The sequence below is a fragment of the Aethalodelphis obliquidens genome, unplaced genomic scaffold, assembly GCF_003676395.1.
Source record: "Aethalodelphis obliquidens isolate GAN/ISIS:26980383/991018 unplaced genomic scaffold, ASM367639v1 scaffold39, whole genome shotgun sequence".
NCBI lineage: Eukaryota > Metazoa > Chordata > Mammalia > Artiodactyla > Delphinidae > Aethalodelphis > Aethalodelphis obliquidens.
In genome coordinates, this window is record NW_020837983.1 from 11,221,873 (window position 1) to 11,242,487 (window position 20,615).

Below are 20,615 nucleotides of genomic sequence, written 5' to 3' on the forward strand. Positions count from 1 at the left end.
ACCCACAGGGCTTCCCTGGTGGTGCAGTGGTTGAGAGTCCGCCTGCCGATGCAGGGGACGCGGGTTCGTGCCCCGGTCCGGGAAGATCCCACATGCCGCGGAGCGGCTGGGCCCGTGAGCCATGGCCGCTGAGCCTGCACGTCCGGAGCCTGTGCTCTGCAACAGGAGAGGCCACAATAGTGAGAGGCCTGCGTACTGCAAAAAAAATAAAATAAAAAAATAACCCACAAAAGCAATGAGAATGGTTTCTTGCAATTTAGGGAAAGCTCCATTTGAAAACAGTTGCATGCTCTGCCATAAACATTCAAGTAGGTACAAAAATAAGGCAATTCCTCTTCTTAAGGATCCTAAAAGAATGGTACAAATAATGCTGAAAAAAGACTACTCCAAGTGGCTATGAGAGTTAGAATTGGACAGTGTCAGGAAAAGTTAGAGACAGGCCTCAAAGGAACAGAAGAGAAGAAAGGTGGCACTCTAATTAAGAGGCAGAAAAATTGTGTGGAGGCAAGCAAGGGGTAGTGAGAGTTACTCAGGAACAGCAAGCAATTCACTGTAGCAGGAGCATGGGATCAAATACGGCAGTGGAAGAGGCTGGCTGCTAAGCACGCGCTGGGGCCAGATGTGGAGGACTCAGTCACAGCCAAGGCTTGTGTGTGCACCTGGTGGGCAAGGGAGACACCTAACAGCTTCGGAGGAAAGGGGTCTGACTGGAACTACACATGAATTTAGTCCAAGTGAGGAAAAGGGAGGTTCACAGTAAAAAGATAATGTATGTATTTACCTAGAGATTAAGAGCACATTTACAATCCTGCACATCCTTTAATAGTCTCTTTTGTGCTTTCTGAAAATCAAGACACAAATTACCTATCTCTGGCCTTCTGGGTATCTTCTCATCTGTATCACTTTCCTAGAATGACAGTAGTTCAGATTCAACAATGTCAAGTTCTACAAATTCTTATAGCTTTCTGAGTTGTAATTAATCAAGGCCAAGTGAAAACTCAATGAGACCATGTGTCCCTTTGGTATTTCATCATATCGGGTTTGTTTCATTTTTACAGTGAGACTTTTACAAAATACATGGCATATAAATAGGACTTGCTAAGGCAGCGCTACCCAACACCCATTCCTTGTTATTGCTGTTTAACTCAGGAACTTTGCCCTTCTAAAATTTACTCTCCTGGCACTATTTTTAACAGTTTGCAGTCATGTTTCATGTTTATTGTGTACTCCTCTTTCCCACATTTAGTACATTTTTAAAAATGCTGACCTTCAAGAAAAAAAATCAGCATTTGAGTTGAGTACTGAAGAAGGGATGGTATTACATCCACATGAAGAGACTGGGCTTAGATGGAGAGAAGAGAAAGCATTTCAGTTAGAAAAAGCACAAGCAGAAACAGGCAAAAAATAAGAAGGGTATGTGTGAGACACATTATGTACTGAATACTACATTTCCGTAGAAGGGCAGGGGAAAGGAAGAGAGTGGGAGGAAAGCTAACAGTTACTGAGCACCAATGACTCGGCAGGTACTCATACTCAGGATGTCATTTACTCCTTAAGTCAGAACAATTCTTTGAGGTAAGTATTAGTTTCTGCATTTTATAAAGGGACTGAAGATACCGTAGCTCAGAAAGGTGAAATAACCTGTCCGAGTTCACTCAGCTAGGGAAAAGAAGAGCTAAATGTGAACCTAGATGTTGACCTTTTTCTTATGGGTCATTTAACTACAGCTTTAAATAATCTCCTATTTAGGAAGGAACTCTGTTCCTATCAGAAATACTCCTGGCTATTCAAAGCAAGGCTTAAATACAGTCTATTTTGTTACTCTGAAAATCCATATATGGAATTATGAAATAACAGAACTTAAATGCAGATGAGAAATCTAGAGAGATCTAGAAACACGAAAGGCAATTTTGTTACTGTAACTCGAACCAACTTAACATACTAAAAATTACTGTCCTATTTCTTCATTAACAGGCAGGTATCAATAAATCAAAAACAACTTTCATCGGCCCTGAATAGAAAATATGCATTAAATGCAAACTGTGGTTTTATACTTTATCTGTTAAGATGTCCAGCAAATAGTGTAGACAGATCCTATAATTTTTGTACTTTGTGTAAAATAAGTTATGGGTTTCACAACCCTAGCTATCTATTGTCCCCTGGCAAGTTCCAGTTCTTCTTAGTTTACTGTGGATAGTAGACTGAATATAGTTAGAGGACCCCAACAAATAAACTGGCAATGGACAATTCACAAAAATAGGAACTATAAACGGTTAACAAATTAAGATGCTCAGGCTCCACTAGAAATTAAGGAAATACGCCATGCTTAAGCTACCAAATTCATGGAAAAGTGCTAGTATTCAAATGAAGGTGATGCAAAAACATTCAAGGTCAAGTGTAACCTGCTCCCCTATACTATCCAGCCTTCAACTCAGGTTCTCTCATCTTCTATTTTAATAAACTACTACACATTCTTCAGAATCTCATCCCCTATCTCCTTGCAAGAACTTTAAAGTTTATGATGCTTAATTCTAAACGGAAATAAAGCCTTCTGTATAAATTTGAGAAAACCTAAATGATCAACAACAGAGGAATTGTTAAACAACACAAAAACCTATAGCAAATCTATGCAATGGATCATTATACAGCCACAAAAATTCACTTACACGAAGTTTATAACATGAAAAAAACCTCCACTTGTTATAATGTGAAACGGCAAAGTACAAAAACATAATGTGCAAAAAATGACATGAAAGTATGCATTAACTTAAAAAATATATTTGCATGTATGCATATGCACATGTGTGTGTATGTGAGAGAGAGAGAATATTCACCAAAAAGTTTCTGTCATGGTGAATTTTTAAAATTCAACTTTAATAAATTCTCTAGAATTCAATACATAATAAAAATGTATCACTTTTATGATGAAGTAGACAACAAATATCACAAAGAAACATACTGTGTGTAGCCTGGGACCATTTAGAGCAGAGGCAAACAGCCCTAAACACAGCTCTTTGGGTCCTAGCAGTACCACTGCACTACAGCAGAGCAAACTTCTACCTGTAAATCTGCATTCTTAATGACCTTGAATGATCCAAAGTTAAATTATGGACAAGGAAAGTGCAAGAGGTTGTAAAAAAGATCTCTATCAAAACAGTACCGACAGCGTATCTCACTGTTAAATATTAATCCTCCTAATAACCTAATAACATGTCACTCCCCTGTCCCCAAACCCTGAAAGTATCCCCACAGTGTTGTCAGTAATATGAACTATTCACTGCAGGGTATGCACATCGCACAATCCAGTCCCATTCTAATGCTGCTCCCCGCTCTCACCCCATGGGCTCAAAGGCTCTCATTCACAAGCCTTATGCTCTGGTTGGCCTACTCACTTTCTCTCAAAGAAACTTTATGTACTTGCCTGAGCTTTTGCTCACTCAGCCACCCTCACTTTTCTTCCCCTATTCACTCCTCCTCCCCCCCCCAGTGACTCCCCATGCTTCCAGGCACAGACCAAACTCTCCAACCCACACATCATCTCCTTCCTGTATATTCCTGTAGAAGTTATTGCCTATAAGACACACAAAGCACCTAACCCTATAGCCTAAAATTACGTAAATAAATATGTTATCTCCTAAAATGCATTTTAATTTCTAAAGATTAGGGACCTTTGTTATATATTTTATAATAATAAATTGCTTTTATATAATGCTTTAGTTTATAAAGCAACTTCACATATATTACTCTCAACAAATATGTTGGTAACTTAGAATGCCTTAAGAAAACAGAAACAAAAAAAATTTTTTTAATGACAAAAGATTTTTTAAAAAGAGAACACTTCAATAATGATGGGCAGAAAAGTACTCACTCAGAGTCCACCACCTAAAGATCTGGGAGAATGATACTTTTTTTCCCCACAACCCACAGATATATTTAGCTAATGGTGGGAAAAAGTTCAACATTCATAATTAAAAACAACAAAACAAAACAAAACAACCCTCATACCCAGTGTCCAGATCTTGGTTTCTAAATACCATTCTCCAATAAAAAAAAATACCATTCTCCAATCAGGTCTCTCTGGAGAAATAGTTCATTCCAGAGCTGGGGCAGGGGACATAAAAGATCAGCCAGGAGCTTCTTGTAGTAATAAGGAAATGCTCAAAAAGGGATGGGGCATGTCAAAGGGACGTGTGAGCCAATCTGAAAGAGCGCCCAATGGCCAAAGCCAGAATAAACTGAACAACAAAATAAATAAGAGTATTGGACTTCCCTGGTGGCGCAGTGGTTAAGAATCCACCTGCCAATGCAGGGGACACGGGTTCAAGCTCTGGTCCGGGAAGATCCCACACGCCGCGGAGCAACTAAGCCTGTGCGCCACAACTACTGAGCCTGCATGCCACAACTACTGAAGCCTGCGTGGCTACAGCCCGTGCTCCGCAACAAGAGAAGCCACTGCAATAAGAAGCCTATGTATCGCAACAAAGAGTAGCCCCCGCTCACGGCAACTAGAGAAAGCCTGCGTGCAGCAACGAAGACCCAATGTAGCCAAAAATAAATTAAAAGATAGAATTTTAAATAAAAAAATAAATAAGAGTATTGGATTATGAGTCCATATGGGTATAAATAAGTGACTGAATAAATAAATGCAGAGAAGAAACAAATCTTCCTTATGGAAGAATTCTAAATTATCCCCTCCAGCAGGTGGAGCTAAATCCCTACGCCCCTTGAGTAAGCGCTGGACCTACTTTGAAAAGATAGCATATGGAAAGAAAAAAATAGTAACTTTCCATTGGAGAAACCTGATAGACAGCACCTTAACCAAGTGACAGAGGCTAACATCACTAGTGATGTCATGTGGGGATCATCCATCCCCAAGATGGTAAGAAAGGCACTTCACCTTTGTGGTCTTCTTTCCAAAAACCCGCTACCCCAATGTAACCATAAGAAAAACATCAGACAAATCCAAATTGAAAGACATTCTACAACATACTTCCATGCATCTCAAAATTGTGAAGGTCGTAAAGAAGAAAGTGAAGACTGAGAAACACAGACCACAAGAGACCAAGAAGAAACGATAACTAAATACAATATGATGTTCTGGACTGGATCTTGGAACACAAAGGATATTATAGATAAACTGGAGTTGATGATAACATACCAAGGATGGTTCCTTAGTTTTGACAAACAAAATAATGTAAGATTATAACATTAGGGTAAACTGAAATTGGGTGAGGGGATACAAGAACTCCCTTGTACTATCTTTACAACTTCTCTGTATGCCTGTAAGAGTTTATAAGACAGAAAATTTCAGAGATCCAGGTCAAATAATATGTAGAAGCATCCTGTATCAAATCAAAAGATTTGCCCTAAGTTTTCAATACTGTTAGCCTAGCGGATGTCTAACTTGCAGCCAATGCTGCAGACTTCCCTTTCTTCCTCAGTAAAAGTGTTCTATACTAACAGGCAGTACCTCTAATCCCAACTGGCATTTCCCCCAAGTCCTTTGGATGAAAGGATGATCAGGAGACAAAAGTCTGAACAACATGGTACCAACAACATAAAGTTTATATGAATGTCTGTAAATAAAGGCATTTCATAGTTTTAAAATCTAGTTAATTTTACCAGATGCTTAAGTCTTGGTAGGATATATTTTTTAAAAATTAAATAAAATAGATTCAAGGCCTTTAAAAGACAAACCTTGCCAGTACGCTATATTCCCATTTAATGAGTAAGGATTTCTGGGTATCATAGTTTTCTTAAAAAAACCTACATTTATAAAAGCACTTCAGGGGCTTCCCTGGTGGCGCAGTGGTTGAGAATCTGCCTGCTAATGCAGGGGACACGGGTTCGAGCCCTGGTCTGGGAGGATCCCACATGCCGCGGAGCAACTGGGCCCGTGAGCCACAACTACTGAGCCTGCGCGTCTGGAGCCTGTGTTCCGCAACAAGAGAGGCCGTGATAGTGAGAGGCCCGCTCACCGCGATGAAGAGCGGCCCCCACTTGCCACAACTAGAGAAAGCCCTCACACAGAAACAAAGACCCAACACAGCAAAAATAAATTAATTAATTAACAAAAGGTGTTGTTATAAAAAAAAAAAAGCACTTCAGGGATTTCCCTGGCGGTCCAGTGGTTAGCACTCAGTGCTTTCACTGCAGTGGGCCTGGGTTCAATCCCTGGTCAGGGAACTAAGATCCCGCAAACCGTGCGGTGTGGCCAAAAAAATGACTTCAGCTGTTCTACACAGGTGACCTTATAAACTGATGACACGTGTGATAAAAAGAGGCAATATTAAGATTTATGAGATACCTTATAAATAACATTACTTTGATATTAAATATCTATTAGTATTAAATCAATATTTACGCCAAAGTGGTCTTTGGCAAACCAGGACGTATGGGTATGGTCACCTTAGCTATAGACCTCATTATGAGAAACACTGTTAAACCGTTATAGAGGAAATATTATGATGGCTTATTTTCTAATTAAAATTTTAATAAAATAGAATCCAAAATGCAAGTCCCATTCTGAATTTTACAAGGCAGAAGGTAGTGATAAAGTGAGGTACTTATGTCTACAAAACCCTAAGCCATTAGTATTAATATCATGTAAAGGAACAATGATGCTCATAAATTAAAAAATGATTAGAAAGGAATATGATTTTTAACATAATTACTTCACAATATAGATATGCCCATACGGATATAAATAAATGACTGAAGTCTGTTTGTATATGTGCAGATTTTAAATTTGCAGCCATATTACACACAGAAAAGCTGGAGCTAAAGAATGGCTGTTCAAAAACAAAAACAAACAAAAAAACTCCAAAAATATGGTAACTTAGTAAACAGCTTAGCCAAAGAACATTTAAAATAGAAGATATTTAATTTTCAGTTTCATATGGTAATCCACAATTAATAAAGACAAGTTGTACTTTCATTAATAAAACATCTATTTTCTCAGCCAAGCAGACAGATGTTTTATTAAATCTTCACATTGGGAGCACTTAAGGTTTTCCTGAAACTTTAACAGATAAAATTAAGCTAGCCTGAAAGATCTCAGAATGTAAAGTCACAGTAAACACAACCCCCTAGTGTTGATCTTCATTGCAATACACTCTAAAAAGTATATTATCTGTGACTAAAACTAAACCAGACCAAAAACTACCCCCAAAACGAAAATTCTAGCACAAATGAATGAATGCAGATTCATAGGCTTAAATGTATTTCAGTTATAGTTTGGACTGTGATCGATCACTGTATTATAGAAAAAGGCCTCTACATTAACCACATTTTAAAACAGGTACAGTATATTCCACATATTTAAAAAATGAAAAACAAAGATTTGGGGGGGTAAAATAGTAATGTTGGTAAAGCCTATCTTATTCATGCTACATACATCCCAGTATGATATGATTAATTAGCTATACAGTATCTTAATATAAAACCACAAGTGTTATCTCAAATCTGAGTCAATGTCTTTAAGGACTTATCCATCCATTCAATTCAATTAACTGATCTAAGCATTTTTTGTTTTAGTATTATTTTTATATTAGTAGCTAATTACTTCCCCCTTCCAACAGCTTACACTTATTTATATAGCAAGGTTCTAAGCAACGTTTTTCCTTTTATTCTTAAGAAGTATTCTATAGACCTCAAACAGGTAAGACTAAAGGGAAAACCTTGAGAAATGAAAGAAATCTCTTGCCACCCTTAGAACTACCAAGTTCTACACTCAAGAGACAATTCTAAATTGAAAAATGAAAAAAAAATGGGAAAAGGCAATATAAAAATTTCCTAAAATGTAGAAGAAATTAGACTAATTTAGTTTTCTTTAATATCTTCTTTAATAAGACATTACAGCACACAACTGAGCCCCCAGTGTGTCAGTTAAACATGGGGATGTAGATGCATACGAAGGAGAATGGAAACGTTTAATCTTAACCCCGTTCCTTTTGGCAACTAATGGCAATACAGAATACAAAAGGAGCAATTCTGTGTATTTTATCAAGTCTTTGAAGACACCATAACAGTTTTATAATGAACTTTGCTGTGATCTGTTAAAGAATCTTCAAATTAATGAGGATGTTTAAAAATTGTAATCTTCCCCTTACACCGATTTAAGCCAAACACAAAAAATGGGGACTGCACTAATAATTCTCGCATGAAAGAATTAATGTCTTATGCTATATCAATGCAGCCATCTCCCTATCACTGAGATCTAAAGTTAAATATGCTGTCCTCAGCTGCTTATAAAAAAAGGGTTAAATATAAGAACATAAAGCTTTTATTCTGAATTAGTCAGTAAAACAAATAAAACAAAAATTAATCCAAAACTTGTAAAAGGTTTTTAAATGATTTGTTACTAACATAAACATACATATGCTCAAAGCACTTTTAAAAACTTTTAAATTGTAATTTAACCAGAACTTCTGTTAATAACCACTATAAGCAATTAGGCCAACTCTAATGTTCTGGTAACCAACATATTGGGAATTAACAAATAATAAATCTGAAACTGAGGAAATCAAATACATGAAAAAAATGACTATTTTTAAAGTAAGAGTATAATAGGAGTTACTAAGGAACTATCACCACTGAAGCTTTTCCTTGGAAATATCTTATTTTAAACTTACAGTGAAGACAAACAAGGCGGGCAGAATATGTACAGTTACAAAACAAATGCAGTGATGAGTTACAGCAGAAAGAGGGAATGCACTTTGTAATCCACAGGATCAGATTTGCGGCTCTAAGCAATTACCAGTAAATATTTGAGTGTTCTTCCTAGTCTATGAACTTTAAAATTTAAACTGAGTTACAGCGGTTTCACTTGTATTAATAGTTGGCAAAAGCAAATTAGAAGAAACCCAAATTAGTCTGTTTTAACTGGGTAGCATTTACCTCATTCATCGGAACCAACCCACTTCCCCATCCTTAGAGCAAAAAAAATGTGGATATTGGCCTATTTTAATATTTTTCTAGTTCAGACGGAAGTCATACTGTACACAGCCTTTGATTTTAGGAACCAGAACAAAGTAAAAATCAACTACTCACTTAAAAAGGAAAGGAAGGAGAAGGTTCTGGGAATTAACCCAGTCACAAGCCATTCCAATCTTTCTGTTAATGCAAAATCCATTCATAAATTGGCCAAATTGTTATTAACTTCCAAAAACTCCTTTGAAAATTATATTTCAATTTCAAATGAAAGAACTTGAACCATTTTCAAAGAGTCAAGTATAATTTATAAAAGATAGATCTTTACCAGTTCACATATGTTCCATCATATTTTGTATTGAACAGTAGGCTAATTACTTCATTGTGGCATATACTTCAGAACCTAATTTTTCAGATGGGCTGACTGACAATCCAACCACTTTAAGGAATTTATCAGTTATCTACAAGCTAGACCTGGCTGGCAGGTATAGCCAGGTCACACAGCAAGTTTAAATATTCCAACCTCAATCACAAGAAACAATCAGAGGGGAAAATGACACATGATTGCAATATACTAAGGCAGCAGGTAAGTCATTCTTCACCTAGGCCAGCAGCTGCCAATAAAATCGTGTGCACAGATTTCATGAATGAGTCTTCTCTAGTTTAACTATGAACATGCCCCTGAACTTAGAAAGGGAGATAAGAATTGCGCTTGCAATTCTAGCTGATGAATTCATTAGATTTTTATAAGGCAAATAATGTAGAAAGTTAGAACAGAATATCTAGAACCATTTATCCTGTGATGTTGTAAAATCAAAGTACTACTTTATTAAATGAGTTATTTTATACAATATGAACATCAATATAATTACAATTGTAAAAAAATTTTTTATAACAAGGATGGACTGATTTTCAGATTTCCAAATCAGAGTCAACTGTACATTTACACAGAATTGTCTTTGCATGAAGCCCAAAAGGGAACAGCATAAAAATGAATGTTTCTGTAGCCCCTTTATTTTTGCTGATCAACAGTTTGTTAGAAAAGCAGCTGCAGGTTTGTTACCTAAGGTCTGAGACAGGAGAAGAGTCAAAGGTGTCACGAATTCACCTACAAAACATAAGCAAGATTTTCGGTGAACGTAAGCATTACACAAATGTGATTTATATGCATTTCAAATGTCTTTAAAAAAAAGCACAGGATGAATTGGGAGATTGGAATTGACATATATACACTAACATGTACAAAACAGATAACTAATAAGAACCTGCTGTATAAAAAAATAAATAAAATTCAAAAAAAAAAAAGCACAACATGCCTAAGCTACGAAGTTAGTCTGATAGATCTGTCAGCTAAATTTTTATAAACAGATCTTTGATGATTTACTTTAAAAATAATACTCATGCATATACCATCACCACCATTTAGGAAAAAAAATCCAACCACACAAAGTATAAACTGATTATTTTCAAGCAACTACCTAGTTTATACAGTGAATGCCTACATTTTGCCTTACATTTTAATGTACTCAGAAGCTCTACTAAGCATTCTAAGTAAAATACCTGCAAAAAAGCACTCATAAACTTTGGTCTGCATCCTTTCTGGGAGCAAGACCCTCAAATACCTTTATAATAGTTATTTTCTTTAAACTGAAAACTTTCTTCCATTCTTGGACCAGAGTGGGCCAGCATCACCTCATGCCATTTTTGCCTACAGTGGTTAAAAACGTGGATGTTTCAAAGGCACTGAAAGGATATGGTCTGGGAAAATGGACTTTTAACAATTGTAAAGTTAAACATTAACTTCAGTAATGAAGTCTCAGCTAGAAGACAGAAATCAATTTTACAATTACAGAAGATAATTCTGCTCTCGTATATAGCCCTGCCATTAACGAACGAAAAGAAGAAAAGGTCAATTACCTGTAAACAACTTTATGCCTGAACATCAGCTAATTCTGGAGGAAGTGGAGTCTTAGGATGCTTGCTCTCAAAGTGCTGCTTGAAGGTCTTAGGGTCTGGCATTTGTGTCTAATTTAAAAAATTGTGCAAAAAAGAAGAGTTAGACCTGATTCATGAAATAAAAATGTGCTAACTTTTAAAGTCCTGAGACTACTCACGGTTGACAACTATTGCAAAACACTTTTAAATTCCTATAACTTAATGGCTGGCATATGAAAAAGGACCCTGTAACAAAGAAATTCCTAGCATATTCCCACATTTCACATATAAAGGGTCACACAGAATGAAGTATTCTTATCTGATTAACAGTAAACAATAGGTAACATTTACCAAACACATTATGTTAAGCATGTTACCAAAATTCTCATAGAACCTTCCAGTGATCTTTTTTTTTTTTTTTTTTTTGTGGTACACGGGTCTCTCACCGTTGTGGCCTCTCCCGTTGCAGAGCACAGGCTCTGGACGCGCAGGCTCAGCGGCCATGGCTCATGGGCCCAGCCGCTCCATGGCATGTGGGATCTTCCTGGACCGGGGCACAAACCCGTGTCCCCTGAATTGGCAGGCGGACTCTCAACCACTGCGCCACCAGGGAAGCCCCCTTCCAGTAATCTTAAATCAGGTCCTACTATCCTCATTTTATGTGCTAAGGAAACTAAAACCTAGAGATTAATTTGTCCAATACCTATGGTTAACCTAGTACTAGGTACTTCAGATCTCAAATACTACACGATACTGACTTACCTAGGCAAGGACCTTCAATTATTCTTTAGCACATTACATTAGACAAAACATGAAATAAACATTTTTTGTTGTTTTGAGTTTTTAAGTATATGAGCTACTCTAATACTTTTAGGTCAAGGTATTTCTTCATTAATAATTTAGCGAAATTTACTTTTACCTTGCCTCTTTCCAAACAGAATCTGAAGCTGCTCAATTTTATTATTTTGAGTATATCAAAGCTCACTATGAACAGGTTATTTAACGTAATAGATTTCCTCTCTGAGATTAATGAGAACTTTTATGTAGTTAGGAACTTCTATTTCATCAGTAATGACTTCAATAAATGATAAACTTTAGTCCAGGAATCAAGTCTTAGCAAGATCCCTTCCCATCCCTACTACCAACTCTACCTAGGCATAGGGCTTTGAGGGGAACAAAAAAAGTTTCTTGTAACTGGATCAATCTCACTATGCACTTTTCCTTTGGCACTTTTATTCACTAACTTCAAGGGTAGTGAGCTTGAACAAACAGGCAAAAAAGAGACCCTGGCTTGGAATTTAAGAAAAACTTCAAGGCAGTGTGGTATAGTGGTCTAAAAGGTGGGCTCTGGAGCTGGACCTCCTGGGTTTAGATCCTAGCTCTTCTGCATACTAGCTGGGTGACCCTGCACAAGTTATTCAGTCCCCATGACTCAATTTACTCTCCCGTAAAATGAGAATAAAAGTACTTTATGCCATAGGGTTGTTATGTGAATTAATGGGCTCATGCATGTAAAACACTTCGATCAGTGTCTGGCACCTGGGCAGCACTCAATAGCAGCTGTTATGATTATTCTTCAAATCTAATAAAACACATTAATTCTAGTAAAAGCCCTCAATGTGAATATACCCTATTTAGTTTTGCAGACATCATAACTATGAATGTAGTGAAGAAAAAAAAAAACCAATTAATATAACCAGAGGTATATTACATAGCTCTAAATTAAGAATGTAAATCTGACCTTTTTTAAAGTTCAAAGTGTTGCCCTTAAGAAGACATCTTTATTCTCCATGAGGAAACGGATTTTGCTTTGTTCACTCCTTTTCACTAACACCAAGAGAACTGTGCCTGGCCAAAGGAGCTATCCAAAACATGTAATTGTTGGGACTCCTCTGGCGGTCCAATGGTTAGGACTCCACACTTCCACTGCAGGGGGCACAGGTCCAATCCCTGGTCAGGGAACTAAGACCCTGCATGCTGCACGGCGTGAACAACAACAACAAAAAGCATACATATGTGTGTGTGTATATATGTATATATACGTATATATATAAAATTGTTGAACAGATAAATGAAGACAGGTTCCTAACACAACCAGTTCTCAAATCTCCTATTTCAAGTAAAGCATTTATCTCGCCATGTTTGCAAAATTTTAACCTATACAAACCAATCTCTAATGAAAGAACTGTCCACGAGAAATCTATGTCTTTCAATTCCCCTTACCCTACAGACAGTGCAGGTATATATTAAGGCAGCTTTGGCAGCAGCCTTTTGGTCATGTCCTTGTTTCTTCTTTTGTCCAGCTTGCTTTTTGGCATTTTTCTGCTGAGACTGAATCTTCTGCTGTCCACGAGCCATATCTAAAAACAGAAGTTGAGGCATTAAAGTGAAATCTAAGTATGATAACACTCTCAGAGTTACAAACTCTCATATACAATGCTACTAGAGGATAAATTGATATAACCACTGTAGAAAACTAGTCGTCTACTCTATAATCTCACAATTCCACTCTTGGTATATATTCAACAGAAGTGCAGGTATACTGTTTCTAAAACTGGAAACAATCCAAATGCCTACTAATAGTAAGATGGATACATAACTTGTAGCAGATTTCTACAATGGAATACTATGCAGCACTCAAAGAGAAGAAACTATTGTTAAACAACATGGTTATATCTCAGCATTAAGGAAAGAAGCCAGATACAAAGAACATATTGTTGTATAAAGTTCAAAACAGGCAAAACTAATCCATGAAGTAACGCTGGGAAGGAAGGGCATGAGGGGGATTTTTTGGGTACTGATAATGTTCTGTGTCTTGATCTAGGTAATGGTTATACAGGTTGATTCACTTGTAAAAATTCACTGAGCTATACACCTAAGAATTGTACACTTTCTTATATGTAATCTTCAAAAGTTTACCAGAAACAGTTTAGCCCCTTCCTCAATCATTTGTCTGATCATTTTCCAAAGGTACTCTCCCCTTCCAGTATTCACTGTGCGACCTGAGATTCTTACAACTTTAAGAGAAATAAAAGCTGTCATCTAATGTCTCTAAAGGAGCTCATATGAGCAATGGAAACCGTTCTCTTAAATACTCAGGTTTCATGAAACTACTGTGCTATTCTTTCTTAAAAAAAAAAATGGTATTCATAGGATTGCTGGACAAATTATTAAATAAGATTAAGGGGAACTTTACAAAAATGAAAGATACCACTTTTTACTACTGATTATCTGAAATGAACATGGGTTAAAAATTAAGGGAAAAGAACTACTTTTATTTTTTCATTAAAATTAAAGACTCCTTTAAGACAACACAAGTTAAATCTGTTCACAAAAGGTCTATAATGAGTCTCAGCTGCTTTTTAAATACTTTAAAATAGGATCTAAGGAGAATTCCTATGGATAGTTTTGACTAGCACTGCAATTAAATTTTAAACTTTTAAGTCATTGCAGGACATGAACACACAAAGGATCTATAACTTCACCAGAAAACAGTGCTAGCTTTTTCTGACTGGAACCTTAACTAGTTAACAGGTATGAGGTCAAAGCATTTCATTAAAACACCTGAGCTTCTCCCAAAAAGAAAAAGGGAAACTGAAAAAATAAACACATCAATTGGACGAGTTCCCACTAGCATTAAACACTGAACCAGAAGTCAAAATATAAAGAAGGATCAATCCTTTTCTAGAAAGCTGGCTGAATATTTTAACAAATTACAAAAATGTTTAGTATGCTAGCCTAATATAAGAACCCCATTCTCACCAAATAAAGGTAAATATTACCAGACGTCTTAGCCCTTGAAGACTATCATTTCTGTTATTTTTTAAAAACCAAATTCTTATTAATTCCAAGCTGAAATGATTTTTTTTAAAGTATATTTATGGCACGCTTACAAACCAATTCCCATGGAAACAGATTTGGATACTTTTGTATTATTTGGATGATAGGTATTCAATCTTTATGCATCCTAATGTTTATAGCATTCTTAATGTCTCAATGCCTTAGTATCAATACCTTATGTTAGAATACTTCAGTTCTCTCATAGATCTGAACTCTTCCACACGATGTATGCTATGCTACGTATGTTAATACACTGTGTGGGTAACCTCTTAATTGTTTTACATTGAAAAAAAACTTATAAAATGGTAAGCTACTAATTCTAGAGGTTTCTTTGATATCTAGAAGTTATTAGCTATTTTGATAACATTTTCATGCAGTGATCTGTAGAAAGCAATGCCATTAGATACACATTATTTTTAACTTTTGCAGTTACCATTTCTCCTCAAATATAACATTAACAATACATTTAACCCATTTTCATTGTCATCTAACAAAAGTAACAAAAAGCCATAGAAGTTTTAATAAATAGAAGACTGTGGTTGCTTGTTCTTATTTTTAAAACAGAAAACACCAGGTAAGGGAAACTGAATCAGTCTAAACGCCTGAGGTAGGCCCCTAAGTTCTAGCAACACGCTGCACTGATTTCCTTTCTGAAAGCAGAAATGCAAACGACCAAACCACCTGCTTTTGGACAGCTCGACTTAGGACTTACTCTCAAGCCAGCTGAGTTTTCTACAAGATCTAAGCATAACCAAGCATAACTTCTCCTTGACTAAATGCAACAAACGGAGGAGCAAGAAGTCCTTTATAAGTACCTAAAAGCTGGCTTTTAATATAACTCTTATTTTGTATGGTCTTTTGAGGGGGCTCCAAAGAGGGAAGCAGTAGAGTAGTAAGGAGTTCTTCCAAAATGAGGAGCTCTTACAGGAGGCAACAAGTAAGCACTGTCCCAAAGATCCTCTTAAAACCAAAACAAACGAGTAAGAGAGAAATAGATTTTGGATCCAAGAAGTAGGATCATTCTCCACAAGCATCTAAAACGAAGAGGCCCAAGCAGTGACCAACATCCTGACCCTAACCTTTTAAATACATCCCTTTTGCAGAGGAGAGAGGATGAAAGCACCAGCAGTGAGGTCTATTTCACCCAGCACTTCGCTGAGCCCAGCTGCAGCCCAGCGCGCCTTCCTTCCCAAACCGGCCTCTCCCGCCTGGGAGAGCTCCCTCCTCTCTTCAGCCACCCAGAGCCACACAACCCCTACCTACCCGCCACTCCTCACGGACCCCGGCCCGAGACGCGCCTCCTGGAGGCCTCGGCTGCCCGAAACCCGGCCCCTTCGGCCACAGGGAGCCCCAGCCTCGAGAAACCGACCAGCTGCTGTCGCCGGCGGGTTACCGCTCCGCCGCCGCGGCCGGCCTGCAACCCGGCCACCTGCAGGGCCTGGCAGACGCCCGAGCTTCCCGTCCTTCCGCGGCCCGCGCCGGGACCGGACGGGCTCGGCCGCCCCCAGGGAGGCGGGGCAGGCCGGCGGCCCCTCGCGACCCGCGATGACCCCCCACGGTCCCCGCCGACCCCGCCGGCAGGGCCCCCACCCGGCTCCCAGGAGTCCTGCGGCGTCAGCACCGCCCCACAGCCGCTCACCCGGGCCGGGACAGTCTTGCGTCGGAGAAACCGCGCAGCGCGAGAGGGCCGGGGGAGGTGGCCGGAGGGAGAGGAAGGGGAGCGCAGCGCGCCCAGTACCGCTTCGGCCTCCTCCACCCGCCAAGGAGGGGAAAGGGGAGAGCCGGGAGCACAACAGCCCGCGCCTCGCACCCGCCGCCGCGCGCGCCCGCCGCCGCCTCAGCCTAGGGGGAGGCCACTACACCTCGTGCTCGCGCACGCCGCACAGCTCTCCCAGTCGCCCCAGCGTAGCCTGCTCAGCGCAGCCCCCGCCCACCGGCCTTCCTGCCGCGGCCTCCCTCCGCCCCCACCCGCTCGCGCGCCTGCGCCTCTTCCGGTCGCGCGGGCCAATGGCAGCGCGCCCCTATTACATAAGCGAGAGGGGGCGGGGCCTGGCGGGGACGGTGGCCCCTCAGAGACTGGAACAGCAGGGGACGTCGCGCTCTGTCCCCGGCGCACCGCCTCCCCGTTCTCTTGCGTGCTCCATCTGGGCGGCTTCAGCCGGCCCTAGGAGCCGCGTGATCTCGGTCCTGGCGGGTGACGGCTCGCAGTGTGATTCACAAGTCGCTTGCTCACTCACTGGGGCGGCGGCCAGGCTTCGACCCCTGCGTCCCCTCTCACGAGCTTCCAGTCTCGGCGGCGTCCTCCTGTGCCCCGGCCTGGGGAGGATCCCGGAGAGGGGCGCCAGCGCCGCGGCGGTGTGGGTCACCGACCCCGGAGCCCGACACCCTGGCACACCGCCGCTTCCGCCCCTAGTGCGGCCGGCGGGCCGGGAGGCCCTGAACTGGGACGCGCGGCCTTTGTTCTCTCACCACCTACCTTTTACCTCATTCCCATGGAAACCTCAGTTATTTGACCATTCTGGGGGTTTTAGTGAGTTCAAGATTCACGCCTGACTGTCTTACTGAAAATTGCCGCCTAGGGCCCCCTGACCGTTTCAGGCTGACTACTCAACAATATAGAGTTGTTAATACTTAGGGAAATGGTTAAGTTGTGGGTTTTTTGGTCTTGATTCGTAGGCCACGACAGCTAATTTCCAATATCAGAATCAAGAGTGATTGCGATTGTAACGATTATTAAATGTTTATCTGGAAAGGGCAGCATGTTTAGACGTTGGCTTTTTCTTAACCTTCCCCCCCCCCCCGCCCCCCAGCACACATTGGTTTGTAATTAGAACTACAGATGAAACAACAAAGGAGGGTCTTGCATTTGACTGTCCCACCTTGACCCATAGCCTCCGCTCTCCCAAATTTGCCTGTCAGTGCCCCAGGAAATGTTAGTTGAACGTAAGTACATCGCAAGTTTTCTGGACTGGTATATGTGTATCGCCAAATTGTTTAAAATAGCCAGGAAGGGGTTAACTGCTTATTGCATTTGGGTGGCATACGACAACGATCTGGTTGTTCAGTCCTTCCTTTTCAACCTCATTTCAGTTCCTCTCGCCTTCACTTTTCACGCCCTCCCTTCTGTATTGCAGTTTTAAGTTACATGTTCAAATTTTATTAATATCTCTCCAGTATTCAATTGTAAGCTCATTTTCACCACTATATACCCAGTGCTTAGCAGCGTATGAAACATGGTAGGAATTGAAAAGAAAGCAGGACTTGAAAAGAAAGCAGGAATTGAAACATGGCAGGGATTGAAAAGAAAGCAGGACTTATAGTGACATTTCATGAAACCATAGCTTAATTATTAGTAGTCACCATAACCATAATAACTATATTAACCTGGCTAATAGGAGGTGGATGTGGTACTTGGAAAACCTAAAGACAGGAAATCTGTGTCTAGCCATGAATGAGATTGGACAACAGAAAGGGGTAGGGAAATCTGATTGGCAAAGGTAAGTCTTTTTAACTAGAAAGGTGATTTCTGTTGTGAAATAGGGTTAATATGTCACTTGTTACCAAGGCCTAGATGAAATATTCATTCATACCAAGGCCTAGATGAAATATTCATTAAAACCAGTGTTTCTTAAATTTTTGAGTTATACCACTTTCAAGAAATTGGTAAATGCTATGGACTTTGCCCCTAAAAATTTCATGTACATATAAACTTATCCCCATTGGTAAAATTTCTGAACCTTGGTACTAATCACATTTTGGGCTGGATAATTCTTTGTTATGGGGGCTGTCCTAGGGACTGTAAGATGTTTAGCAACATCCCTGTCCTTCTACCCTCTTGATGTCAGTAGCACTTCATCTCCAGTTGTGACAACTGAAAATGTCTCCAGACATTGCCCAATGTCCTCTTGGGTCAAAATCTCCCCTGGTAGAGAACCACAATAGAGGATATGGTATTATGGTAACTTTATATGATGGTTAGGGCATTTAAAATACAAAGGGAAAAAAATGAAAGAAGGAATGAATAAGATTCAACACCTGTGAAGTGACAAACAGTAAATGAAAGGCAGATGAATTCGCATAACTACCAGCTGGTGTCCTACTTATGTTATAGAAATGTGACAGCGAATGGGATATGAACTCCTTGGGAAAATTTTTATACATAGTTATGTTTTTAATCGTGAATGCTACAGTACTTCTACTGACTGTTTTTCCTCTTCTGCCTGAGACAGTTACTCTAGGTTAATATGCAGTAAGCTTGTGCCTATTTTCTATCCCAATCCCAATCAGATTATAATGCTGCTCTGAAGACCTGAAAGACTTATTTATTTATTTGTATTCATGTCAGATTTTCAGGGGTGAAAGAGCTGGTGGTTAGTCAATATATTCTTTCTCAGATAAACATGGATTTATCTGTGGCATGTAGGTTAATATCTAAATGTAGTGAAGTGCTGGGAATTCCCTGGTGGTCCAGCGTTTAGGTGCTTTCACTGCCGAGGGCCCAGCCTGGGTTCAGTCCTTGGTCGGGGCACTAAGATTCCACAAGCCACGCGGTGTGGAAAAAAAAAAAAAAAGTAGTGCAGTGCTTAGCTCAAGGGTTCATTGGAGAACAAAGGAGGCAAAGGAGGCGATTTCCTGCCCCTATAGGTCCTTGCATCTAGTGACAAATAATAACAACAGCAATAATGACAATGATAGACTCAAAACAAAAATGTTACCTTTGCTGGCTCTTCTTCCTCTGCTCAACTTCTACTTGTTGAGATTTCTCAGGGCTGCGAGGTGGATTCTCTTGTCTTCTCTACCCGCTTAGCCCAAAGGGAAAAGTTGTGGCTTTAAATAATGAACTTCATATGACCCCACATTTCTATCGCCAGTTCAGACCTCTCTTCTGATTCCAAATTAATATACCCAAATGCTTATTTTTCATTTCCACTTCAACGTTTCACAGACATTTCACATTTGGTGCTATATGGTATTGAATCTAAGAAGCTATTGATTGTAAGTCACATTTATGTCCACCAAGATAAAAAAATTGCTTCCAGTTGAAGGCATTATACTAAAATACTCTTGATTGTAAGACATCACAATTTCAGAGATGTTAAAGTAGGTTTAAAAATAATGTGATGTATTAGAATAGCATCAAGAAGAACAAAATACTTAGAAGTAAACTTACCAAAAGAAGTGCAAAACCTACATTCCGAACACTAAAAAACATTGTTGAAAGATATTAAAGAAGATATAAATAAATGGAAAGGCATTCCGTGTTCACGGATCAAAAAACTTATTATAAAGGTGGCAATAGTCCCCCAAATGCTCTGCAGATTCAACACACTTCCCTATCAAAATCTCAACTGATGTCTTTGCATAAATCACCAAGGTTATTCTGAAGTTCATCTGGAAGTTCTAAGGACCCCAGATGTGGTATAGTAAGAAACGTATTTGGTCTTTGTTCCTGTCCCATTCCTAAAAAGTTTCTAAAACCCCCAGAATGTTTGAATGATAGGAGTGTTTTTTGTAATTTATAAGAAGCTCCTTTTGAGCATACCTGAATTTATGCTAATAAGGTGATTTAGGTTGGGGGCCATAGATGGCCTCAGGATGGGGCTGGTCACCAGAAAAACCCAGTTATTAAATGATTAGAACTTTCAGCCCCACACACTGACCTCAGGGAAGGTAAAGGGGAGAGGGCTGGAGATCAAGCTCTATGAAATCTCTTGAACAAGATTTGATGATCCTTCCGGTTGGTGAATGGGGCCTTCACATGCTGGGAGGGTAGCACATCCCAGTTCCATGGGGACAGAGGTTCCTGTGTCTAGAGCCCTTCTAGACCTCACCCTCTGTCCTATATAACATCTTTTATAATAACAGTTTAAACATAAGTAAATGTTTCTTTGAATTCTGTGAGCTGCTCT

At 39.5% G+C, this 20,615-nt stretch overlaps 1 protein-coding gene across 3 annotated transcripts; it reads right to left on the reverse strand.

Moving 5' to 3' along the window:
* Positions 1-7,015: 7,015 nt before the first annotated feature.
* On the reverse strand, positions 7,016-16,641 carry ZNF706 (zinc finger protein 706). Of its 3 annotated transcripts, none has more exons than XM_027131536.1 (4): positions 16,569-16,641; positions 13,090-13,226; positions 10,849-10,956; positions 7,016-10,039 (listed from the first exon to the last, which is right to left on the reverse strand). In XM_027131536.1, exons 2-3 carry the CDS (start codon positions 13,222-13,224, stop codon positions 10,861-10,863), a joined length of 231 nt encoding a protein of 76 aa, XP_026987337.1. In that variant the 5' UTR covers positions 13,225-13,226; positions 16,569-16,641; the 3' UTR covers positions 7,016-10,039; positions 10,849-10,860. The 3 variants fall into 3 exon arrangements, with proteins under 3 accessions (XP_026987337.1, XP_026987336.1, XP_026987335.1); XM_027131535.1 differs by lacking the exon at positions 16,569-16,641 and adding an exon at positions 15,970-16,534; XM_027131534.1 differs by lacking the exon at positions 16,569-16,641 and adding an exon at positions 16,346-16,532 and having other exon boundaries at positions 7,565-10,039.
* Positions 16,642-20,615: the final 3,974 nt, after the last annotated feature.

Excerpts from the sequence above, each read along its gene's own strand:
- ZNF706 (XM_027131536.1), bottom strand. The coding sequence starts at position 13,224 with ATGGCTCGTGGACAGCAGAAGATTCAGTCTCAGCAGAAAAATGCCAAA. Across the intron at positions 10,957-13,089 it reads ATACCTGCACTGTCTGTAGG|ACACAAATGCCAGACCCTAA; the intron begins GTAAGGGGAATT and ends TTTTTAAATTAG.